At 35.5% G+C, this 24,411-nt stretch overlaps 1 protein-coding gene across 10 annotated transcripts in view; it reads left to right on the plus strand.

Moving 5' to 3' along the window:
• ZRANB3 (zinc finger RANBP2-type containing 3) overlaps positions 1 to 24,411 on the plus strand; it is a 355,165-nt gene that overhangs the window by 26,034 nt on the left and 304,720 nt on the right. For 9 of the 10 annotated variants that reach the window (XM_055108541.2, XM_063595172.1, XM_063595170.1 and 6 more), the window contains exon 2: positions 839 to 1,006. In XM_055108541.2, coding sequence (XP_054964516.1) covers positions 846 to 1,006 — 161 coding nt within the window. In that variant the 5' untranslated portion in view covers positions 839 to 845. Of the gene's footprint in view, positions 1 to 838; positions 1,007 to 24,411 lie in introns of those variants that run through there. The other variant, XM_034954093.3, reaches the window with a different exon arrangement.

A 24,411-nucleotide genomic window follows, 5' to 3' on the forward strand; every position in this document is an offset into this window, starting at 1 on the left:
CAGAGTGCTGGGATTACAGGCGTGAGCCACCGCGCCTGGCCCGCAAACTTTTTTTTAAAGATGAGATAATATATAAACAGAAGGCAGGGTACCATCTAAATACAAAATTTTATTATTTGATAGGCATTATAGTGTAGTTGTATAATAGGACATTTTCTTCCAGAGTTATAAGAATTTACAGATATATGACATTTTTATGTCATAGAAAATTACAGTCACATCTGTGGAAAACCAGGGGGTGAGGAAGGTGTTAATCAGGCAAAGTGCTATACTGTGGATTCAGCTCATTAAAAAGAATTAATTTTAATATTTAAACAATTTAATAATATTACATTAATTTAATTAGTATAAATTTGATTTTGGAGTTAATGTCTTTGTATTTTATAATTTTTTTAAATGCAGCTTTACCTCACTCTTAGAAAATCTGGTGTGATATGAAAATGTGGATCCATAAAAGGATGAATTATTAAAGGATTCATCTTTCTCTAGCAGATTCATCCCTTATTTTAAAAATTATTTGATTTGTGAAAAATCTAGTTTATTTATAATTTTTTAGTAATAAATTTGTGGCGTTAAACTGGTGTATGGTATATGGTATTATGGCTCAAAATGAAATAGTGCATGCTGAGTTCCTAGAGAGTGCATTAAGTAATTGCTTTCAAACTCAGTGCTTTGAATTTTCTTAGTAACTTACTGTGAGAATATGATTTAGTTTATATAAATGGTATGTCAAAGCTATTTATAAGTACTTTAATATTATTTATATGTGATTCTGTAACATACTTAGTAATATCTATTTCTTATACCCCTCCCTTTTTTGTTGTTTCTTTGTTTTTAGGATCATCATGCCTAGGGTTCATAACATAAAAAAGTCTCTTACACCTCACATTTCTTGTGTGACAAATGAATCTGATAAACTGCTGGATTTTTTGCCTGACAGACTAAGAGCAAAGCTACTTCCATTCCAGAAAGATGGCATCATTTTTGCCCTCAAAAGAAATGGCAGGTAAAGTTCTTTTAAGACATGCTAAAAATGTTAAATTCCTGGCAAGTGTATTAAAAACAAAGTTCTGTTCAAACTATTCTTTTCGTGTATTCACAGTCTTTCTTTAGTAGAATTGATTGTGACCAAGTTAGCTTTATCCATTTACTATGGTTGACTGATACTTCATGTTGAAATATATTGAACCAATTGTGATTTCTTAAGAGAAAGTATGTTCAGTTATCTTAATTATTTCAGTTATCAGATACTCTCAGAAACTCATATATTGACGGTTTTCTAGAATGTATTGCTTTCACATGAAACTAATTCAACTTATTTCCATCGTTTTTTGTTTTTTTGTCTATTACCAGAAAGATTTTTTTTTTTTAATAGACTCTGCCCTTTCACCCAGGCTGGAGTGTAGTGGTATGATCTTGGCTCACTGCAACCTCTGTCTCTTGGTTTTAAGCAATCTTGCCACATCAGCCTCCTGAATAGCTGGGACTACAGGGTGCACGCCACCACACCCGGGTAATTTTTGTTTTTGTTGTGTTTTTTTTTAGGGATGGGTTTTTACCATGTTGCCCAGGCTGGTCTTGAACTCCTGGGCTCAAGTGATTCTTCTGCCTTGCCTCCCAAAGTGCTGGGATTACAGGCATGAGCCACTGCACCCATCCATTGTATTCTTATTCTTTTTATTTTCCACCTTAGATTTAGCAACTTCTGGGTGTGTCTTATGAGTACCTTATACTACTGTCTGTATTTCTTTACTTTTTTCAAACTTTGTGATAGTTATATGATCTCTTCCATCAAATTGGGCCATTATATGGTTTTCTATATTTTTAAGGATAACATTGTCTTAGTTCCACAGTCACATATATCATATACTTTCTCTTCAACATTTTATTATGAACAATTTAAAAAACATACAACAAAGTTGAAAGAATGTTAGAGTAAATGCTTGGTAGAGGCAACACCCACAGTTTATTATTAACATTTTGCCATGCTTGGTCTATCACGTATTTATCTATAAATCCATCCTTCTATCCTTCTGTCCCATCAGTCCCTTTTATTATTTTCATTCATTTCAAAGTAAATTGCAGACATCATTATACTTTCCCATATATACTTAAATATATGTATGATTAACCAGAATTCGTATTTGTTTACAGACTTTTTTTCTGTTGAGATTTAATTAATGAAATGTACAAACCTTGACAAATGCATATACTCTTATAACCCAAACCCATCATCCTAGAAAGTTACTTCATTCCCTTTCTCAGTCAGTCCCCACTCTCACATTGATCTGATGTTTTGTATTTTGCCTGTTTTTAATGGTTTATATAAATGGAATCCAGTAATATGTGCTGTTTATGAAAAACCTCTTAAAATTTTTGTAATCTTACTGAGTGAGATTCATGTATTAGTAGTTTGTGTCTATTGTACACATTTGTATTTATAGCTGTTAGTTGACACTTAAGGTTATATATCTGGTGTTTTTCACCTTACACCTGCATTTTCTCAGTTTTTCCAGCCTAGACATCACTTCTGTAGATTTCCATTGCTTTTATGGAGTTAGAAAAGTTGTACTCTTCCATATTCACAGTGTTAATGGTCCTCAGATTCCTGAAGATTCAGTCACAAATGACATTTTAAACTGCCATTTGACAGCCTTTAACTCCTTTAGGTATTTCATACTTGGGTGGTTGGGCTTCTCACTATGGCGGAGTAGAAAGAATGTACGCTTTAGGTTTAGACTTGGTTGAAATCTGAGCCACTTACTATCTCTGTGATGCTGTGCATGCTTCTTTAACAATTCATACTTCAGATTCGTTAAGTATAAAATGGATTTTATAATCCTAATTACTGTGGTTAAAAAGCCCGAGTTCTTCATAATGGTGAAATAAAATGCCTTTTCCCTTTTTCGTAGCTAGACTTAGTAATTTCCAAACACTTGTCCCTGGACTGTTAACCAGTCCTAACAAAATATGGATACATGTAGCAAAATGAGAAAATAAAAAGTGTGCTGTTCATAAAGCAAAATTCCTTCATTTTAGAGAACTTTCATTTATTTTGAGCTTAAGTCTTCTTTTTTGGAAGCTTAGAATTGTCCTTTCTTTTCTGAAAGCATGATGTTAGTAGTTGAAATTTTTTATTATGTTTTTTGGCAAATGGAAACTTGGCAATGTTTCCCATCAAGTTTTTTGTTTACTTGACCATGAAATAATAATTTCATGATTTAAAAATAATTTAAGGATATATTTTATGTTGAGTTCATTCTTCAGTAATATTTTCATTGACAATATAGGTCTGCTTTAATAGTTATTTTTTTCTTAGCACTTTGTAGGTGGTATCCTCCTGTCTTCTGGCTCCCATAATTGTCATTGATAATACCCTTGAGTCTCAAAATATCACCTTACAGATGACTTATTTATTACAAAGGGAAAAATTACAAAATGGCCGAGCTTGGTATTGCTAATAGTGGGACAGCCATGCATAATGTGGTGCACGGGAGAGACATAACATTACCTTATGTGGTGTTCTTACTGGAAACATTTGATCTAGGAATCATGGCGAAACAGTCCAACTAATCCAGAATGTAGAACATTTTTTCAAGACAACTGACCTGGACTCTTCAAAGGATTCAGTGTCATCAAAAATCAGAGGAAGTAGCGTATCAAGGAAAGTCTCTAAATTGAGAGAGACCTAATAACTATACCATCTGAAAGTAATGCACGAGCCTTGATTAGATCCTGGATCAGCAAAAAGAAAAGCTTTAGGGAACGCTTTTAAGATCACTGGGAAAATTTCATCAGGACTCTCTTTAGATGGTGTTATTGGATTAATGTTGATTATCTTAGATGAGGTAATGGTGTTGTCATTGAATAGAAGAATGTTCTTGTTTCTGGTAAGTGCATCAGACAAAGAATAATAGTGCTATTGTTAGTGCTATACTTTCTACATTTTCCCAAAAGGGAAGGACTTATGTTCAGAAACATTTTGAGTGGATGAGCCAAAATGTTAACAGTGTGAATTTAGTGAGTAGTATATTCTGGTGGGTGTCTTCATTGGTGAGTGGCATAATCTGTGGGGTACACTCATTGAATTATTCTTTTTAGCTTTTCTATGAGTTTGAAATTTTTCAAAACAAAAAAAATCAGTCTAATTTTTGTTCCTTTGTGCATCATCTGACTTGAAGATTTTCTCTTTGTCTTTGGAGTTCTGCAGTTTCACTATACTCTATTCAGTATGGTTTTCTTTTTATTTATCCTGTTTAGGATTATTGTGCGTTTTAAATCTGGAATTTGTGTCTGTTGATTCTAGGAAATTCTCAGCTATTCCCTCTTCAAATATTGCTTCTCCCCCATTTGTTTTGTCTGCTGCAATTCCAGTTAGATTTATACTTGACCTTTTTACTTCATCCTATGCTTCTATTAATGTGTCTTATATTTTCTCTGTCTGTGCTACATTATGACTGTTTTCAAGTTCTCTCATAGAATTCACAACCGGCTGGTCTAATCTGCTGTTTAACCAACCTGTTCAGTTTTTTAAAGTACTTTTTTTTTTTTTTTTTACTGATATGTAATTTACATGGACAAAGGTACACAGATTATGAATGTATAGCTTGAAGAATTTTCACAGTATAGCATCACCAAGATCGAGAAATAGAACATTGCCAGCATCACAGAAACCTCCCTCTTGCCCCTTCCCAATCATTACTACCTCCTTTTTCTTGAAAAGTAACCACTATCCTGACTTCTAACATTATAGATTGCTTTTGCCTGTTCAACTATATTATTGTAATTGTATATTCTTTTGTATCTTGTTTTTCTCAACATTATTGTGAGTTCAATCTATGTTTTTGTATGCGGTTGTGGTTCGTTCATTCTCATTGCCATGTAAAATCCCATCATGTGAATATACCATAATTTATTCATTCTACTATGGAGCATTTGGGTTATTTCTAGTTTGGGGCTCATAGAATAGTAATGATATGAATGTTCTTATACAGATCTTTTGGTGAACATATATACACATTTCTGATGTATATCTACCAAGAAGAATTGTTAGGTCATAGGTTGTGCATGTTTTCCACTTTAGTAGATAATGCCTATATTAGTTTGCTAGGACTATCATAAAAGCATACCGCAACTGGGTGGCTTAAACAACAGAAATTTATTTTCCCACAGTTTTGGAGGCTAGCAGTCCAAAATTAAGGTGTGGGCAGGGTTTGTTCCTCTTGAGAGCTGTGAAGGAATTGTCTTTTCCAGGGCTCTCTTTCTTGACTTGTAGGCTACTGTTTTCTTCCTATTTCTATTCACATTGTCTTCCCTCTGTTTATGTCTCTGGGTCCAAATTTGCCTTTTTTATATGGACACTAGTCATATTGGTTACATTGGTGATACCCTAATGACTTCATCTTAAGTAATTATGTCTGCAGTGACCATATTTCCAAATAAGGTCACATTCTGAGGTACTGGGGGTTTGAACTTCAACATATGAATTTGGGTGATACATAATACAACCCATACCACTGCTAAACATTTTCCAATGTAATTTCACCAATCTTTACTTGTATCAACAGTGTTTAAGAGTTCCACTTATATCTCATCCTCATCAACACTTCATTTTGCCTATCTTTATTTTCATTTTAGATATTCTGGTAGGTATATAGTGATGTACATTGAGGTTTTTATTTACATTTCTCTGATGATAAGTAAAATTTAATACCTTGTCATACGCTTATTAGTCATTTGGACATCTTTTGTTAAATGCCTGTTCATGTCTTATCTGTTTTTCTTCTGGATTGTCTATTTGCCTTTTTCTTATTGTTTTGTAGGAGTCCTTTTGTCATATGTATATTCTGGATATGAGTCTTTTATCAGGTATATTTATTGCAAGTAAATTTTCTCAGGTTGTGTTTTGCCTTTTCCTTGTCTTAGTGATGTCTTCTGATAAGCAGAGATTCTCAATTTTAATGTCATCTTACATAATCTTTATCCGCATTCATTCTATGGCTGCCACTTCTTTCATCAAATTTTAAAAATCTTTGTCTACTACTGTTTGGGGAAATCAGCCCCCAGTATTCAACATGGGTCCTTTTCTATTTTCCCTAAGTGTCGGCTGGCCTGAGAAATAAAGGGAAAGAGTACAAAAGAGAGAAATTTTAAAGCTGGATGTCCAGGGGAGACATCAAATGTTGGCAGGTTCTAGGATGCCCCCCAAGCTGCAAAACCAGCAAGTTTTTATTAATGATTTTCAAAAGGGGAGGGAGTGTACAAATAGGGTGTGGGTCACAGAGATCCTATGCTTCACAAGGTAAAATATCATAAGGCAAATGGAGGCAGGGCGAGATCACAGGAATGGGGCGAAATTAAAATTGCTAATGAAGTTTCAGGCACGCATTGTCATTGATAACATCTTATCAGGAGACAGGGTTTGAGAGAAGACAACCAGTCTGACCAAAATTTATTAGGTGGGAATTTCCTCGTCCTAATAAGCCTGGGAGCGCTACGGGAGACCAGGGCTTATTTCATCCCTTATCTACAACCGTAAAAAGATAGATTTTCCCAAAGCGGCCATTTTAGAGACCTTCCCTTGGGAACACATTCTCTTTCTCAGGGATGTTCCTTGCTGAGAAAAAGAATTCAGCAAAATTTCTCCTGTTTGCTTTTGAAAGAAGAGAGATATGGCCCCGGCTCTCAGGCAGCCAGACTTAATGGTTATCTCCCTTGTTCCCTGAACATCGCTGTTATCCTGTTCTTTTTTCAAGGTGCCCACATTTCATATTGTTTAAACAATTTGTGCAGTTAACGCAATCATCACAGGGTCCTGAAGTGACATTCATCCTCAGCTTACGAAGATGACGGGCTTAAGAGATTAAAGTAAAGACAGGCATCACAAGAGTATTGATTGGGGAAGTGATAAGTGTCCATGAAATCTTCACAATTTATGTTCAGAGATTGCAGTAAAGACAGGTATAAGAAATTATAAAAGTATTAATTTGGGGAACTAATAAATGTCCATGAAATCTTCACAATTTATGTTCTTCTGCCATGGCTTCAGTTGGTCCCTCCGTTCGGGATCCCTGACTTCCCGCAACATACTACAAAGTCATGAAGAGATTTCCTGTGTTTTCCTCTAAAAGCTTTATTGTTTTAATTTTTACACTAATTCGATTTACAATCTACTTGGAATTGTTTTGTGTATATGGTATGAAGTAGACATCAGGATTGATTATTTATTTATTTATTTATTTATTTATTTATTATTTTTTAGAGACAGAGTCTCGCTGTTGCCCAGGCTGGAGTACAGTGGCACCATCTCAGCTCACTGCAACCTCTGCCTTCTGGGTTCCAGCGATTCTCCTGCCTCAGCCTCCTGAGTAGCTGGGACTACAGGTGCACACCACCATGCCCAGCTAATTTTTGTATTTTTAGTAGAGACAAGGTTTTACCATGTTGGCCTGGCTCATCTCGAACTCCTGACCTCCGTTGATCTGTCCGCCTTGGCCTCCCAAAGTACTGGGATGATAAGTGTGAGCCACCGCGCTCAGCCTCACTTACTTATTTTTAAATTTATTTTTACATATGAATGTCTACTTGATCCAGCACAATTTATTGAAAAGACTTTTTCCTACTGCATTGTAATGTTACTTTTGTCATAAATCAAGTAATTTTATGTGTGTACCTTTCTAGATAAGTGCTGTCTAATGGAACTTTCCGCTGTGATGGAAATATTCTTTATGTATACTGTTTAATTCAGTAGCTATTCACTGCAGATGGCTATTGAGTACTTGAAGTGTGGCTAGTGCAACTAATGATTGAATTTTTAATTTTACTAATTTTAATTAATTCAAATTTAAATAGTGCCTACCATATGGAATAGTGCAGTTGTAGATTCTTTGTTTTGTTTCTCTGTTTGCCATCTTTGTGTCAGTACCATACTTCTTAATAATTCTTACTGTAGCTTTATAATAAATATTCTGGTATCAGGCAGTATAAATCTTTCAGCCTTACTCTTTTTCAAAATTGTCTCAGCTATTATTGACTCTGCATTACATATAAATTGTAGAAGTCATTTATCAATTTTCATTAAAAAATGTGCTGGATTTGTGAATGGAGTTTTACTGCATCTGTAGATCAGTTTGGGGAGAATTTATATATTTATAATACAGAGTATTTCATTCCATGAATATGAATTATTTTTACATTTACTTAATTGCTCTTTCGGTGTCCTGTATATCTCTTATCTTTTTTTGTGTGTGCTGCAGTTTTGATATTTTGTATTTAGCCATATTCAAGCTTACTGATTTTATCTTTTGCTGTTAATTAATTTATTGGATTCTCTTAAGGATGAGACCATCACTCAATATACTTGAAATGAGAAACCACTCAATTTCTTTCTTGATAAGCAAGGGAGAACTGTGCTTCTTAGCCATGACTTTCTAAACAAAGCAAAGAGTTGGTATTGCATTGGGCTTCGGAAGCCTGAAGACTTTCAAAAACAGGAGTGTTTAAGGACTGTCTGAAATTTCTGTGTATGGTTTAGGGATTAGCTGACTACCAGAGAACAGTTAGTCCTTTCCTTTCTTGAAATTGGAGAACAGGGACATTTAACTTTCTGTTCTTAATTTCAGAAAGTATATTTTTAACTCCTAGAATATCGAGTTCAGCTCTGCCTGCTTATGTTGGTAGTGTCTTGTTTTTTGCAATGTTTTGGTTCTGTGTCGTATTTCTGTAAATATTTAGAACATATTTATGTAAGTCATACTTATTTGCATATTTGAAGTCCTTTAGAGGTTAATTTTGCCTTTTATTGTTTTATGTGATGGTTTATTTCCCAGTGTATTTGCAGATGTCTTAAATTTTGTTTTAATAAATAATCTTAATCTGCGGATTTTGTTTTTTTTTTTTTTTTTTTTAAGATGGAGTTTTGCTCTTGTTGCCCAGGCTGGAGTACAGTGGCGCCATCTTGGCTCACTGCAACCTCTGCCTCCTGTGTTCAAGTGATTGTCCTGCCTCAGCCTTCCGAGTAGCTGGGATTACAGTCACACGCCACCATGCCTGGCTAATGTTTTGTATTTTTAGTAGAGATGGAGTTTCACCATGTTGGCTAGGCTGGTCTCAAACTCCTGATCTCAGGTGATCCACCCGCCTTGGCCTCCCAAAGTGGTGGGATTATAGGCATGAGCCACCACGCCTGGCCAGTCTTTGGAAATTTTGAGAGATGTAAATGAGTAAATTCTTCAATGGAGGATTTGCAAAATTAGATTCTTGGCTTGCAGTTTCCAAGGTCACACAGGTAATACAAATTCAAACCTCAAGTTCATTTTTAGGTAGGCTTACTATTATGAATTTTGATCATTAATTTTCATCTCTTGCCAAGCTTTAAATTTCCTTGTTAGCTTAAAAAATTAAGTATAATTTAATTTAATAAAATATATAGATTTGAGGTGCACAGTTTTGTAGATTCTGATACACTGAATACACCTGTGTTTTCAGAAACCTCAGTCAAGATATAAAACATTACCATCACTCAGAGTAGGCCCCTTTCTAAACAACCCCATCTTCCTAAATTAAAATCACTGATCTGACTTCTGTCACTAAAGTATATTTTTTATAGTTACTTGGTGCTGTATTTTTTTCAACTTTTTGAAGTAATTTCAAATGTACAGAAAAGTCACAAAAATATAGAATAACTTTTATGTATGTTTTACCTAGAGTCACATATTTTTAACATTTTGCCACATTTACTTTATTATTCTCTCTCTCTACACAAACACAACATACACATATATACACCTATGCTCGCATTCATGTTTTTATAAACCATTTGAGAGTAGGTTGCATACATTATGCTCCTTTAATCTGCGAAACTGGCTGCTCTGCCTTTGGAGTAGCCATTCTTTTACTCCTTTACTTTCCTAATAAACTTGCTTTAAAAATAAGAATAATATGCAATACTATAATATAGTATGTGTTTTTTAAAAATAAAGACATTCTCTTACATAGACACAGCACAGTTACCAAATTTAATAATTTAACTTTTTATTTTTTTTATTCTTAGTTTTGTTTTTTTAGAAACACGATCTCACTCTGTCACATAGGCTGGAGTGCAGTGGCACAATCATAGCTCACTGTAACCTCGTATTCACAGCCCTAAGTGATCCTCTGACCTCACCCTCCCAAGTTGCTAGTATTACAGGTGCACACCACTGTGCCCAGTGTATTTTTTTATAGAGACAGAGTTCCGCTGTGTTGTACAGGCTGCTATTGAACTCCTGGCCCCATATGATCTTCCTGCTTTGGCCTCCCAAAGTGCTAGGATTACAGGCATGAGCCATTGCACATGGCTGGAATTTAACTATTATACAATACTTTAATATATTTTGTCAATTGTCCCAATACTGTCTTTTATAGCATGTTTTTTGTTCAATATGAAAATCTAATCCAGGATCACTTACTGCATTTAATGATATCTTTTTGTTTCCTTTAATGTGGGACACTTCCTTACCCTTTCATGACACTGGCCTCAACTTATTTTTATAATGTTTCATCACAATGAGATTTAGATTATGCAATCTTTCCTGCATCAGTACATAGTGAGATTGAGGTCATATTCTTCCCAGGGTATTATTTTGAGCCTCTTAGCCCCAAGGCCAAGTTCCTGGCCAAAGTTTGGTCCAGTTTCACTGTATAGTTACTATTTTTGCTTCTCACAGTTGTTTAGTATGTAACAATTAACATGAGATATTATGACCATGCAAATATGCTGCTCCTTCTCTGATTTTCCCTCTCTTGGATTTAGCATACATAGATGATTCCTGTTCAAATCAAATTTTGTCATGATGGCTGTAAAATGATTTATTAATTGGCATTTTATTGTAAAGAAGAGCCCCCCTTCTGCTCCTTTCCTCTCCTCTCCTTTCCTTCCTTTCTTTCTTTCCTTTATTTTCCTTCCTTCCTTCCTTCTTTTTTCTTTTCTTTTTTTTTTTTGAGATGGAGTCTTGCTCTGTCACCCAGGCTGGAGTGCAGTGGCGCGATCTCAGCTCACTGCAAGCTCCGCCTCTCGGGTTCATGCCATTCTTCTGATACAGGCGTGAGCCACCGCGCCCTCCCTCCCTCCCTCCCTCCCTCCCTCCCTTCCTTCCTTCCTTCCCTCTCTCCCTCCCTTCCTCCCTTCCTCCCTCCTTTCTATTTCTATCCATCCATTCATCTTCCCATCCATCCATCCTTCAGATGGACTCATGAATTTCTTACTGTATGGTATCTTAGTTTTCTCTGTTTTGGAACATGCTACAAACAGAATCATGCAGTTTATGTGGATCTTCTCTCACTCAACATAATGTTTTAGCAATTTCATCTATGTTGTTTTACCTCTGAATATGTCACAATTATTTTGTTCATTTACTTGGTGATGGACGTTTGGGTTGGCTCTGGTTTAGGGCTCTTATGAATAAAGATAGTCTTAACATTCTTAGATGAGTCCATCTATGGACATGTTTTCAGTTCTCTCGTTAGCTCTTTGGGTGGGAGTCTGCTTTAACTTTATTTAAAAACTGTCCAACTTTTCCCCATTAGTCAACAATATATGAGAGTTCTAGATGATCCACATCTCTGTCAACATTTGATGTTGTTAGCCTTTTTTATTTTAGGCATTCAAAATGAATGACTATTCGAGACGTAGCTTATTATGTTTTACTTTGTACTTTCTGAATAATGTTGAACATGTTTCCCTGTACTTACTGATCATCCTTATATAGTTATATATGTTATATACAACATATAATAGATATATTGTAAAGTACTGAAATGTTTTGCCCTTGTTTTAATTGGGTTACCTTTTTATTATTTATTGGAAGTTCTTTTTATATTCTAGATATAAGACTTTTGCCAGATATGTATCTTGTGAATATTTTCCCTAGTCTGTAGCCTCCTTTTGATTTTCCTTGTAGTATAGTATTCTAATGAACAGAAAATTTTAACTTTAATAAAATTAACTTCATCAAGTTTTCCTTTTATAGTTAGTGCTTTTTATATTTGAACAAGTCATTTCCTACCTGAAGATTAGAAAATCGTCTTCTGTTTTCTTCGGGAAGTTTTATAGTTTTCCTTTTTCTATTTTGATATATATATGTATATATTTGATATCATCTCAATTTTTAAATACGGGGTGAGGTAAGAGTTCTAGGTTCTGTTTTCCTTCATACCAATATCTAGTTATTTCAGCACCATTTGTAGAAAAATCTATCATTCCCATAAATTACCTTGGCACTTCAGTGAAAAATTGATTGACCACATATGTCTAAATCTATTTCCTGTTTGTTTCCTTTTGCCACTGGATCTCTTTTTCTATTGTCACCCTTCTTCCATTTTCATTGAATCTCCAGCTTTCTTAGGCTGAAGCTTTATTTAGGACTCTTATTTCCACTATCTATTTCTTTTAGGTCTAGGGCCTTATTCTTGTTGCTCTGCATGGTTCTTCAGTCCTAAGGTTCTTTGTTGGTGGCTTCTGTAGACACCTTCAATGTAGCATGTGTTTTTATCACTCATCACTGTATGTTTGACTTTCTCTTTGTAAATTTTCATTGACCATTGTAAATTACCTTTACTTTTTCTTCAGACTGGTGCTACATTTTAAAAGATAATGTTTTACCTAATTTAGCATTTCTAGGTGTTTGCAAAAGGAGGGATTTTTAGAATATCTAAAACACCACAGTACTGGGAGTAAAAACCTTACAGTTAAGTCTTCATTCATTCTGGATTATACTCTTTATCATTATAAAATTTCTTTATTATAAAATCACTTAGTTCTTTCCTTTCGTCCTCTGAATGTGATCTGTAATTAGTATCCCAACAACTATTTCATTCTGTCCATGCTTTCCTAGCATGCCTTTAACCATCTTTTTATTTTCAACGTTTTTGAAACCTTTAGATAAATTTTTATGTTACAAGGTTAGGTTTCACTTTGTTACTCAGTTTGTCTTTTAAGTAACAGTGTTAAACTCACTTTCATTCATTGATATTAGAGTTATATTTAGTCTTTATGCAATTATCATAGTATTTGTTATGGTTTCTGTTGCCTAAAAATATGTTATTATATGATCATTCTATGATCCACTAAATATGTCATTATATAATCCATGTTTTCCTGTTTTCGTTTAGTATAAACCATTAGTAATTTAAAGGTTTGGTTTGGAATCCATTGGTTATCTTTATAACTAATGTTTTGTGTAATATACTCTGTTCTCTATTTTATTACGTATTATTTTCTTATTCCCAGTTATATGCAGTGACATTGGTATATTGCCTTTTTCTCCCTCTCTGTCCTTTCTGAGCATGATATCAATTGGTTATTTTTTTGATGTTCACCTTTATATCTTTAATAATACTTACACTTTTCATTTATAAAAATACTCACGTGGCTGGGCGTGGTGGCTCACACCTGTAATCCCAGCGCTTTGTGAGGCTGAGGTGGGCAGATCACAAGGTCAGGAGATCAAGACCATCCTGGCTAACACAGTGAAACCCCATCTCTACTAAAAATACAAAAATAATTACCCGGGCCTGGTGGCATGCACCTGTAATCCCAGCTACTTGGGACACTGAGGCAGGGGAATTGCTTGAACCAGGGAGGTGGAGGTTGCAGTGAGCTGAGATTGCGCCACTGCACTCCAGCCTGGGCAACAGAGTGAGACTATATCTCAAAAAAAAAAAAAAAAACAAAAAATTAGCCAGGCATAGTGGCACATTACTGTAATCCCAGCTACTCGGGAGGCTGAGGCAGGAGAATCGCATGAACCCGGGAGGTGGAGGTTGCAGTGAGCCAAGATTGTGCCGCTGCATTCCAGCCTGGGTGATAGAGCAAGACTCTGTCTCAAAAAATATAAATTAATTTAAAAAAATACTTAACATTATTTCTTTACCAACTTTAAACTTTGCCTTTGTTTCCTTTTTACCTTCTGTTAGGTATGTAATTCCTGTGTTGCGATTATCTATAACTTATGTTCTCATCTGTAAACCAGATTATTTAAATAGTTAAGTATTATTTAAATAGTGAAGTATTTTCATTGCTTCCCTCGGTCCCTTTTGTTTCTGTACGGTGTCCTTTGGTTGAAGTTATTTTGAAATGTACAATAGATTAATGCTAACTATAGTCACCCTACTGATCTACCAAACATTAGGTGTTATTTCTTCTATCTAACTGTATATTTGTACCCATTAATCAACCTCTTCATCCTCCCCTCCCCACTACCCTTCCCAACCACTAGTAGCCACTAAGGTACTCTGTACCTTTGTGAGATTCACTTTTTGAGCTCCCACATATGAGTGCGAACATGTGATATTTGTCTTTCTGTGCTTGGCTTATTTCACTTAACATCATGACCTCCAGTTCCATCCATGTTGCTGCAGATGAGAGGATTTTATTCTTGTTTATGGCTGAATAATATTCATTGTGTATATATATATATCACATTTTCTTTTTCCATTTATCTACTCGTGGGCATTTAAGTTGATTACACATTTTGGCTATTGAGTACATTGCTACAGTAAACATAAGAGTGCAGATATCTCTTGATTTCTCTTCTTTTGGATATATACCCAGTAGTGGAATTGCTGGATCATTGGTATTTCTATTTTTAGTTTCTTGAGGAATCTCCATATTGGTTTCCATGGCAGCTGTACTGATTTACATTCCTACCAACAGTGTGCAAGGATTCCTCTTTCTCTACATCTTTACTAACATCCCTTATTCCCATTTTTTTTGATAAAAGCAGTTTTAACTGGGGTGAGATGATATCTCATTGTGGTTTTGATTTGCATTTCTCTGATGATTAGTGATGTGGAGCATTTTTAATATACCTGTTGGCATTTTATATATCTTCCTTGAGAATTGTGTGTTGAGATCTTTTGTCCATTTTTTAATTGGAATATTTCTTTTTTTTTGCTATAGAGTTTTCTTATATATTCTGGCTATTAATTTCTCATCAGATAGACATTTTGTAAATATTTTCTCTCGTATTCTAAAAGTATCCTTTCACTCACTTTATAATTACACATCTGTGGGGTAAGAAATTCCTCAGGCCCACTTTATTTCCTGGCTGATTTTGTAGGCAGTGCTCACTGTTTGCTACAGACTAGTCTGAGGACTCACTGGATTTTTTTCTACTTAGAAGTGATCAATTTTTTACCTCACTACCCATTTTTTACAGTCCAGTACTAGAATATGTCTTGGCATTGACCTTTGTGTTTCTCTTTTTCTTGGACGTGCCATATTCTTTTAGTTTCTAGTTTACATTTTTCTTCTATTTCTGGAAACTTCTCTTGAATTACACTGAGAACAGTTTTTTACTTTTTTCATTTTGGCTTGCTTCTTTGAAGACATCAAATATGCTTATATTTGTTGATTTGTCTTGGCCTATTTATATCACTTGTTTTTTTCTCTTTTGCATTCTGAATTTATTTTTTTCTCCAAAACCCTTTTTTTTGTTTAAATTCTTTTTGAAAATTTCCTTTTCAATCCTATCCTGTGTGTACTTTCCTATTTTAGTAGTACCTGTTCTCTCTTCTGCTTCCATTTGGCCTTCATTTCAGTTTTGTTTGTTTATGTATTTTTTTTATTTCTCTGACCTGTAAGTTCACATTTTATTTCTTCATCTTTTTGACCATAGCTCCCCTGAGCTCCTGCATCTCCTCTTTATGTTTTCTGTGTTATAGAGGTGATTGCTTCTATAAGTTTATATTTGTGGCAACATATTTGACTAATTTTCTTATTTTTATTTTATTTTATTATTATTATACTTTAAGTTTTAGGGTACATGTGTACAATGTGCAGGTTAGTTACATATGTATACATGTGCCATGCTGGTGTGCTGCACCCATTAACTCGTCATTTAGCATTAGGTATATCTCCTAATGCTATCCCTCCCCCCTCCCCCCACCCCACAACAGTCCCGAGTGTGATGTTCCCCTTCCTGTGTCCGTGTGTTCTCATTGTTCAGTTCCCACCTATGAGAGAGAACATATTTGACTACAATTTTCATCTGCTTCATAACTGTTTTTCTTATGTGTTTCCATTTGATTTTCCTTTTTCTTTCCTTCATTTTATTTGTAGAATTCCTTTTTTAAGAATGACTGCTCATCATTCAATGAGAAACATTTTTTCCTGATCATACTGTTTGCAAAAGGTCATCTTGCAAACAGTATGGGCTAGAGCAATGTTATAGACTAACACCTATTCTCCTTATGACACTGTTTTTGTGTGTAATTGATTTCTTTTGATATGACACTGTTTTTGTATGTAATTGATTTCTTTTGATTATATAGCATACTTTGTTTTATTATGCTATATAGTATAATCAGATATAGTATGCTATATAGTATAATAAAATATATATGCTATATAGTATAATCAAATATGGTATGGTATATTTGATTATATAGCATAGTTTGTTTTATTATAATTTGCTTTATTGTGCTTTGCATATATTGTGGTTTTTACAAATTGTGCTTTGCATATATTGTGCTTTGCATAAATTGTGGTTTTTACAAATTGTGCTTTGCATATATTGTGGTTTTTACAAATTATGCTATATAGTGTATTCAAATATAGTATGCTATATAGTATAATCAAATATATATGCTATACAGTATAATCAAATATAGTATGCTATATTTGATTATATAGCATACTTTGTTTTATTATAATTTGCTTTATTGTGCTTTGCATATATTGTGGTTTTTACAAGTTGAAGGTTTGTGGTATTCCTGCATTAAGCATGTCTTTTGGAACCATTTTTCCAACAGTATGTGTTAAGTTTGTGTCTCTGTGTCATATTTTAGTAATTCTCAATATTTCAAACTATTTCATTATCCATTATGGTGATCAGTAATTAGTGATCTTTGAGTTTACTATTATAATTGTTTTGGGGTACCATGAATGATACCAATTCATATAAGATGGTGAACCTAATGGATAAATATTATGTGTGTTCTAACTGCTCCACCGACTGGCTCTTCCTCTCTTTCCCTCTCCACAGGCCTCTGTATTCCCTAAGAGAAAACAATATTGAAATTAGGTCAGTTAATAACCCTACAGTGGGCTGTAAGTGTTCAAGTAGAAGGAAAGATCATACATCTCTCACTTTAAATCAAAAGCTAGAAATGATCATGCTTAGTGAGGAAGGCAGGTCGAAGTGGATATAGGCTAAAAGCTAGGCCTCCTGTGCCAGACAGTTAGCCCAAGTTGTGGATTGCAAAGGAAAAGTTCTTGAGGGAAATTAAATGTACTCCTCCAGTATACAAATGAGAGATAAGAAAGCGAAACAGTCTTATTGCAGATGTGGAGAAAGTTTCAATGGTGTGGATAGAGTATCAAACCAGTCACAACATTCCCGTATACCAAAGCCTAATTCCAGAGCAAGGCCCTAACTCTTTTCAGTTTTATGAAGGCTGAGAGGTGAGAAACCTGCAGAAGAAAAATGTGAAGCTAAAGAGGTTGGTTCGTGAGGATTAAGGAAAAATGCCATTGTCATAACATAAATGTGCAAGGTGAAGCAGCAGGTGCTGATGTAGAAGCTGCAGCAGGTTACTCAGAAGATCTAGCTAAGATCATTGATAAAAGTGACTACACTAAACAACAGATTTTGAATGTAGATGAAACAGGCTTCTATTGGATGAAAATACCATCTAAAACTTTCATAATTAGAGAGAAGTCAATGCCTGGCTTAAAAACTTCAAAAGATAGGTTTTCTTGTTAGGGGTTAATGCAGCTGGTGACTTTAAGGTGGAGCCAGTGCTCATTGACCATCTGAATATCCTAGAGCCTTTCAGATTTATCCTAAATCTACTCTGCCTGTGTTCTATAAGGAGAATAACAAAGCCTGGATGACAGTACATCTCTTTGTAGCAAGGTTTGCTGAATATTTTAAGCCTACCATTGAGACCTACTGCTGAGAAAAAAGATTCCTTTCAAAATATTATTGCTCATTGACAATGGACCTGGTCACCCAAGAGCTCTATTGTAGATATACAAGATGAATGTTGTTTTCGTGCCTGGTAACACAGCATCCATTCTGTAGCCCATGTATCCAGGAGTAATTTTGACTTTCAGGTCTTAATATTTAAGAAATACATTTTGTAAGGCCGTAGTTGCCAAAGATAATGATTCCTCTGATGGAACTGGGCAGACTAAATTTTAAACCTTCTGGAAAGGATTATTCTAGATGCCATTAAGGACATTCATGATTCATGGGAGGAGGTTAAAATGTCAAATCAATAGGAATTTGGAAGAAGTTGATCCCAGTCCTCATGGATTACTTGCAGGGGTTCAAGACTTCAGTAGAGGGGGCCAGGTGCAGTGGCTCATGCCTGTAATCCCAGCAATTTGGGAGGCCAAGTGGGTGGATCACCTGAGGTCAGGAGTTTGAGACCAGCCTAGTCAACATGGCAAAATCCCATCTCTACTGAAAATACAAAAATTAGCCAGGCATGCTGGCAACCACCTGTAATCCCAGCTACTCAGAAGGCTGAGGCAGGAGAATTGCTTGAACCTGGGAGCGGAGGTTGCAGTGAGCTGAGATCACACCACTGCACTTCAACCTATGCAACAGAGCAAGACTCCTCTTATATTGAAAAAAAAAAAAGACTTGAGTGGAGAAAGTAACTGCAGATGTGGTGGAAATAGCAAGAGAATTAGAAGTAGAGCTTGAAGATGTGACTGAATTGTTGCAATCTTGCATTAAAACTTAAACGATGAGGAGTTGCTTCTTATGGATGAGCATAGAAAGCAGTTTCTTGAGATGGAATCTATTCTTGGTGAAGATGCTGTGAGCAATGTTGAAGTGACAACAAAAAATTAAGAATAAAACGTATACTGAGTTGATACAGCATCAGCAGGTTGGAGAGTATTGATTTCAATTTTGAAAGAACTTCTACTGTTACTAAAATGCTTTCAAACAGCAGTGTATGCTTCAAGAAATCTTTCATGAAAGAAAGAGTCAATTGATGTGGCATAAGTCATTGTTGCCTTATTTTCAAGAAATTGCCACAGCCGTCACACCCTTCAGCAACCACCACCTTGATTAGTCAGCAGCCATCAACAATCATCGAGGTAAAACCCTTCACTCTCCATATTTATGTCTGGATATGTGTATTTGTGAATATACATGGTTAATAATAATTGATATATGTATTAATACATGAAATTTTTAGTATACTGTTGAACAAGAATGTTTCCTATTTGTCATTTACTTATTCACGTCTGAGGAGATATAAGAAGAAAATGTAATCCAAAAAGATTACAACTCTCTAAACGATCACATGTTCAATACCCTTTTTTAGCAATGTTTTACAACTAGGATATGTACATTGTTTTAGACATAATGCTATTGCATACTTAATAGGCTACATTATGGTGTAAACAGAGCTTTAATATACACTGTGAAACAAGTCTGTGTGACTCACCTTTTTACTACATTAGCTTTGTTGAGGTGATCTGGAACGGAACCCGCAATATCTCCAAGGTATGCCTGTATCATTCTGACAGTATTGTGACCAACTATAAAGATTAAATGCCATGTTTATGACAGCACCCTGCACAGTGCCTCTAGGGGAGCAGACACTGTAAATGGTGACTGCTATAATAATTATTGTGATAATCTATCTCATTCTGGGCTGAACTCACAAAATCTTGGAGGTATGCCTGTATCTTCTGAATCAAAAGAAAGATGGCTAGCAGGGCAAAGTCTCTCATACATGCCCCTGCCTTAATATGACTACTTCCTACATTCAGCATTTGTCGTTGAGCCTTGCCTGCTTCTCTTCTCCTGCACCCAGACTGGCCCCTGGGATAGACAGTGTACATATCATCCTGCGTTGCTGTAAAGAAGGGATTCTTGACTTTGCAACATAGCTATTCCTCCTACTTTGGAACTGTGTTTGGCTGTTATGTTATGTTATGTTTTGTTTTGTTTTGTTTTGTTTTGTTTGTTTTGTTTTGTTTCTCTGAGATGTATAGCCTGAAGTGTTCTTTCTAGGTATACTCCCTCAGTTATTGGGGTTTTAAAAATATATTTATTTTTATTTATTCATATTTCTTTGAGACAGTCTCACTCTGTTGCCCAGGCTGGAGTGCAGTGGCGCATTCTTGGCTCACTGCAACCTCTGCCTCCCAGGTTCAAGTGATCCTCCCACCTCTCCCTCCCGAGTAGCTGGCACTACAGGTGCCCGCCATCTCACCTGGCTAATTTTTTTGTATTTTTAGTAGAGGCGGGGTTTCACCATATTGACCAGGCTGATCTCCAACTCCTGACCTCAAGTGATCTGCCCACTTTGGCCTCCCAAAGTGCTGGGATTACAGGTGTGAGCCACCATAATATTTAAAATATTTATTAAATATTTTAATTAATTTTATTTTATTAATATTTATTAAATATTTAAAAACCCAGACAGGTTTTTGAAATATTTAATACTTTTGGTAACCTATCTTTTTGTTTTGCCATTTGAGATTTTTAGATTTCTCCCAATTTTTTCATAGATATTAAAAAACCATGCATTAAATCTTTGAATCTCTGCTCCATCAAGCTTAGTGTTAGATACATTGCCTAATTTTTTATTAATTCATATTTATGTCATGTATTTATTTCTGGATATCTATATTGTGAATATACATGGTTAAAAATAATTGACAATGTAATAATACATGAAATTTATAATATACAGTTGAACAAGAACATTTGCTATTTGTCATGTACTTATTCATTCAGGAGATGTAAGAAGCTTGTGATTGAATGAAATTACTAGGCTTAGCATTGTACATTTTCTTTTTTGCCTTTTTCATTAGTTCATACTCTTTGTATGGCTATTGTTCTGAAATAAAGTGAATTTTATTTTTTCTGGAAATCCTGGCAAAGTAATTTGTTTTAATTGTCTGTCTGGGGAAGAAAAGACTTTGTAGAAAGTCAACAAGGATACCCAGGAATTGAACACAAAGTTAATGGGAGACTTTAACACCCCACTGTCAACACTAGACAGCTCAATGAGACAGAAAGTTAACAAGGATACCCAGGAATTGAACTCAGCTCTGCACCAAGTGGACCTAATAGACATCTACAGAACTCTCCATCCCAAATCAACAGAATATACATTTTTTTCAGCACCACACCACACCTATTCCAAAATTGACCACATACTTGGAAGTAAAGCTCTCCTCAGCAAATGTAAAAGAACAGAAATTATAACAAACTCTCTCTCAGACCACAGTGCAATCAAACTAGAACTCAGGATTAAGAATCTCACTCAAAACCACTCAACTACATGGAAACTGAACAACCTGCTCCTGAATGACTACTGGGTACATAACAAAATGAAGGCAGAAATAAAGATGTTCTTTGAAACCAGCGACAACAAAGACACAACATACCAGAATCTCTGGGACGCATTCAAAGCAGTGTGTAGAGGGAAATTTATAGCACTAAATGCCCACAAGAGAAAGTGGGAAAGATCCAAAATTGACACCCTAACATCACAATTAAAAGAACTAGAAAAGCAAGAGCAAACACATTCAAAAGCTAGCAGAAGGCAAGAAATATTAAAATCAGAGCAGAACTGAAGGAAATAGAGACACAAAAACCCTTCAAAAAATTAATGAATCCAGGAGCTGGTTTTTTGAAAGGATCAACAAAATTGATAGACCACTAGCAATACTAATAAAGAAAAAAAGAGAGAAGAATCAAATAGATGCAATAAAAAATGATAAAGGGGATATCACCACCGATCCCACAGAAATACAAACTACCATCAGAGAATACTACAAACACCTCTACGCAAATAAACTAGAAAATCTAGAAGAAATGGATAAATTCCTCGACAAATACACTCTCCCAAGACTAAACCAGGAAGAAGTTGAATCTCTGAATAGACCAATAACAGGATCTGAAATTGTGGCAATAATCAATAGCTTACCAACCAAAAAGAGTCCAGGACCAGATGGATTCACAGCCGAATTCTACCAGAGTTACAAGGAGGAACTGGTACCATGCCTTCTGAAACTATTCCAATCAATAGAAAAAGAGGGAATCCTCCCTAACTCATTTTATGAGGCCAGCATCATTCTGATACCAAAGCTGGGCAGAGACACAGACAAAAAAGAGAATTTTAGACCAATATCCTTGATGAACATTGATGCAAAAATCCTCAATAAAATATTGGCAAACGGAATCCAGCAGCACATCAAAAAGCTTATCCACCATGATCAAGTGGGCTTCATCCCTGGGATGCAAGGCTGGTTCAATATATGCAAATCAATAAATGTAATCCAGCATATAAACAGAGCCAAAGATAAAAACCACATGATTATCTCAGTAGATGCAGAAAAAGCCTTTGACAAAATTCAACAACCCTTCATGCTGAAAACTCTCAATAAATTAGGTACTGATGGAACGTATTTCAAAATAATAAGAGCTGTCTATGACAAACCCACTGCCAATATCATACTGAATGGGCAAAAACTGGAAGCATTCCCTTTGAAAACTGGCACAAGACAGGGATGCCCTCTCTCACCATTCCTATTCAACATAGTGTTGGAAGTTCTGGCCAGGGCAATTAGGCAGGAGAAGGAAATAAAGGGTATTCAATTAGGTAAAGAGGAAGTCAAATTGTCCCTGTTTGCAGATGACATGATTGTATATCTAGAAAACCCCATTGTCTCAGCCCAAAATCTCCTTAAGCTGATAAGCAACTTCAGCAAAGTTTCAGGATACAAAATCAATGTACAAAAATCACAAGCATTCTTATACACCAACAACAGACAGAGAGCCAAATCATGAGTGAACTCCCATTCACAATTGCTTCAAAGAGAATAAAATACCTAGGAATCCAACTTACAAGGGATGTGAAGGACCTCTTCAAGGAGAGCTACAAACCACTGCTCAAGGAAATAAAAGAGGATACAAACAAATGGAAGCACATTCCATGCTCATGGGTAGGAAGAATCAATATCGTGAAAATGGCCATACTGCCCAAGGTAATTTACAGATTCAATGCCATCCCCATCAAGCTACCAATGCCTTTCTTCACAGAATTGGAAAAAACTACTTTAAAGTTCATATGGAACCAAAAAAGAGCCCGCATCGCCAAGTCAATCCTAAGCCAAAAGAACAAAGCTGGAGGCATCACACGACCTGACTTCAAACTATACTACAAGGCTACAGTAACCAAAACAGCATGGTACTGGTACCAAAACAGAGATATAGATCAATGGAACAGAACAGAGCCCTCAGAAATAACACCGCATATCTACAACTATCTGATCTTTGACAAACCTGAGAAAAACAAGCAATGGGGAAAGGATTCCCTATTTAATAAATGGTGCTGGGAAAACTGGCTAGCCATATGTAGAAAGCTGAAACTGGATCCCTTCCTTACACCTTATACAAACATCAATTCAAGATGGATTAAAGACTTAAACGTTAGACCTAAAACCATAAAAACCCTAGAAGAAAACCTAGGCATTACCATTCAGGACATAGGCATGGGCAAGGACTTCATGTCTAAAACACCAAAAGCAATGGCAACAAAAGCCAAAATTGACAAATGGGATCTAATTAAACTAAAGAGCTTCTGCACAGCAAAAGAAACTACCATCAGAGTGAACAGGCAACCTACAGAGTGGGAGGAAATTTTTGCAACCTACTCATGTGACAAAGGGCTAATATCCAGAATCTACAATGAACTAAAACAAATTTACAAGAAAAAAACAAACAGGCCCATCAAAAAGTGGGCAAAGGATATGAACAGACACTTCTCAAAAGAAGACATTTATGTAGCCAAAAAACACATGAAAAAATGCTCATCATCACTGGCCATCAGAGAAATGCAAATCAAAACCACAATGAGATACCATCCCACACCAGTTAGAATGGCAATCATTAAAAAGTCAGGAAACAACAGGTGCTGGAGAGGATGTGGAGAAATAGGAACACTTTTACACTGTTGGTGGGACTGTAAACTAGTTCAACCATTGTGGAAGTCAGTGTGGGGATTCCTCAGGGATCTAGAACTGGAAATACCATTTGACCCAGCCATCCCATTACTGGGTATATACCCAAAGGACTATAAATCATGCTGCTATAAAGACACATGCTCACGTATGTTTATTGTGGCATTATTCACAATAGCAAAGACTTGGAACCAACCCAAATGTCCAACAATGATAGACTGGATTAAGAAAATGTGGCACATATACACCATGGAATACTATGCAGCCATAAAAAATGATGAGTTCATGTCCTTTGTAGGGACATGGATGAAATTGGAAACCATCATTCTCAGTAAACTATCGCAAGAACAAAAAACCAAACACCGCATATTCTTACTCATAGATGGGAATTGAACAATGAGATCACATGGACACAGGAAGGGGAATAT

The sequence above is a fragment of the Pan paniscus genome, chromosome 13, assembly GCF_029289425.2.
Source record: "Pan paniscus chromosome 13, NHGRI_mPanPan1-v2.0_pri, whole genome shotgun sequence".
Classification (NCBI taxonomy): domain Eukaryota; kingdom Metazoa; phylum Chordata; class Mammalia; order Primates; family Hominidae; genus Pan; species Pan paniscus.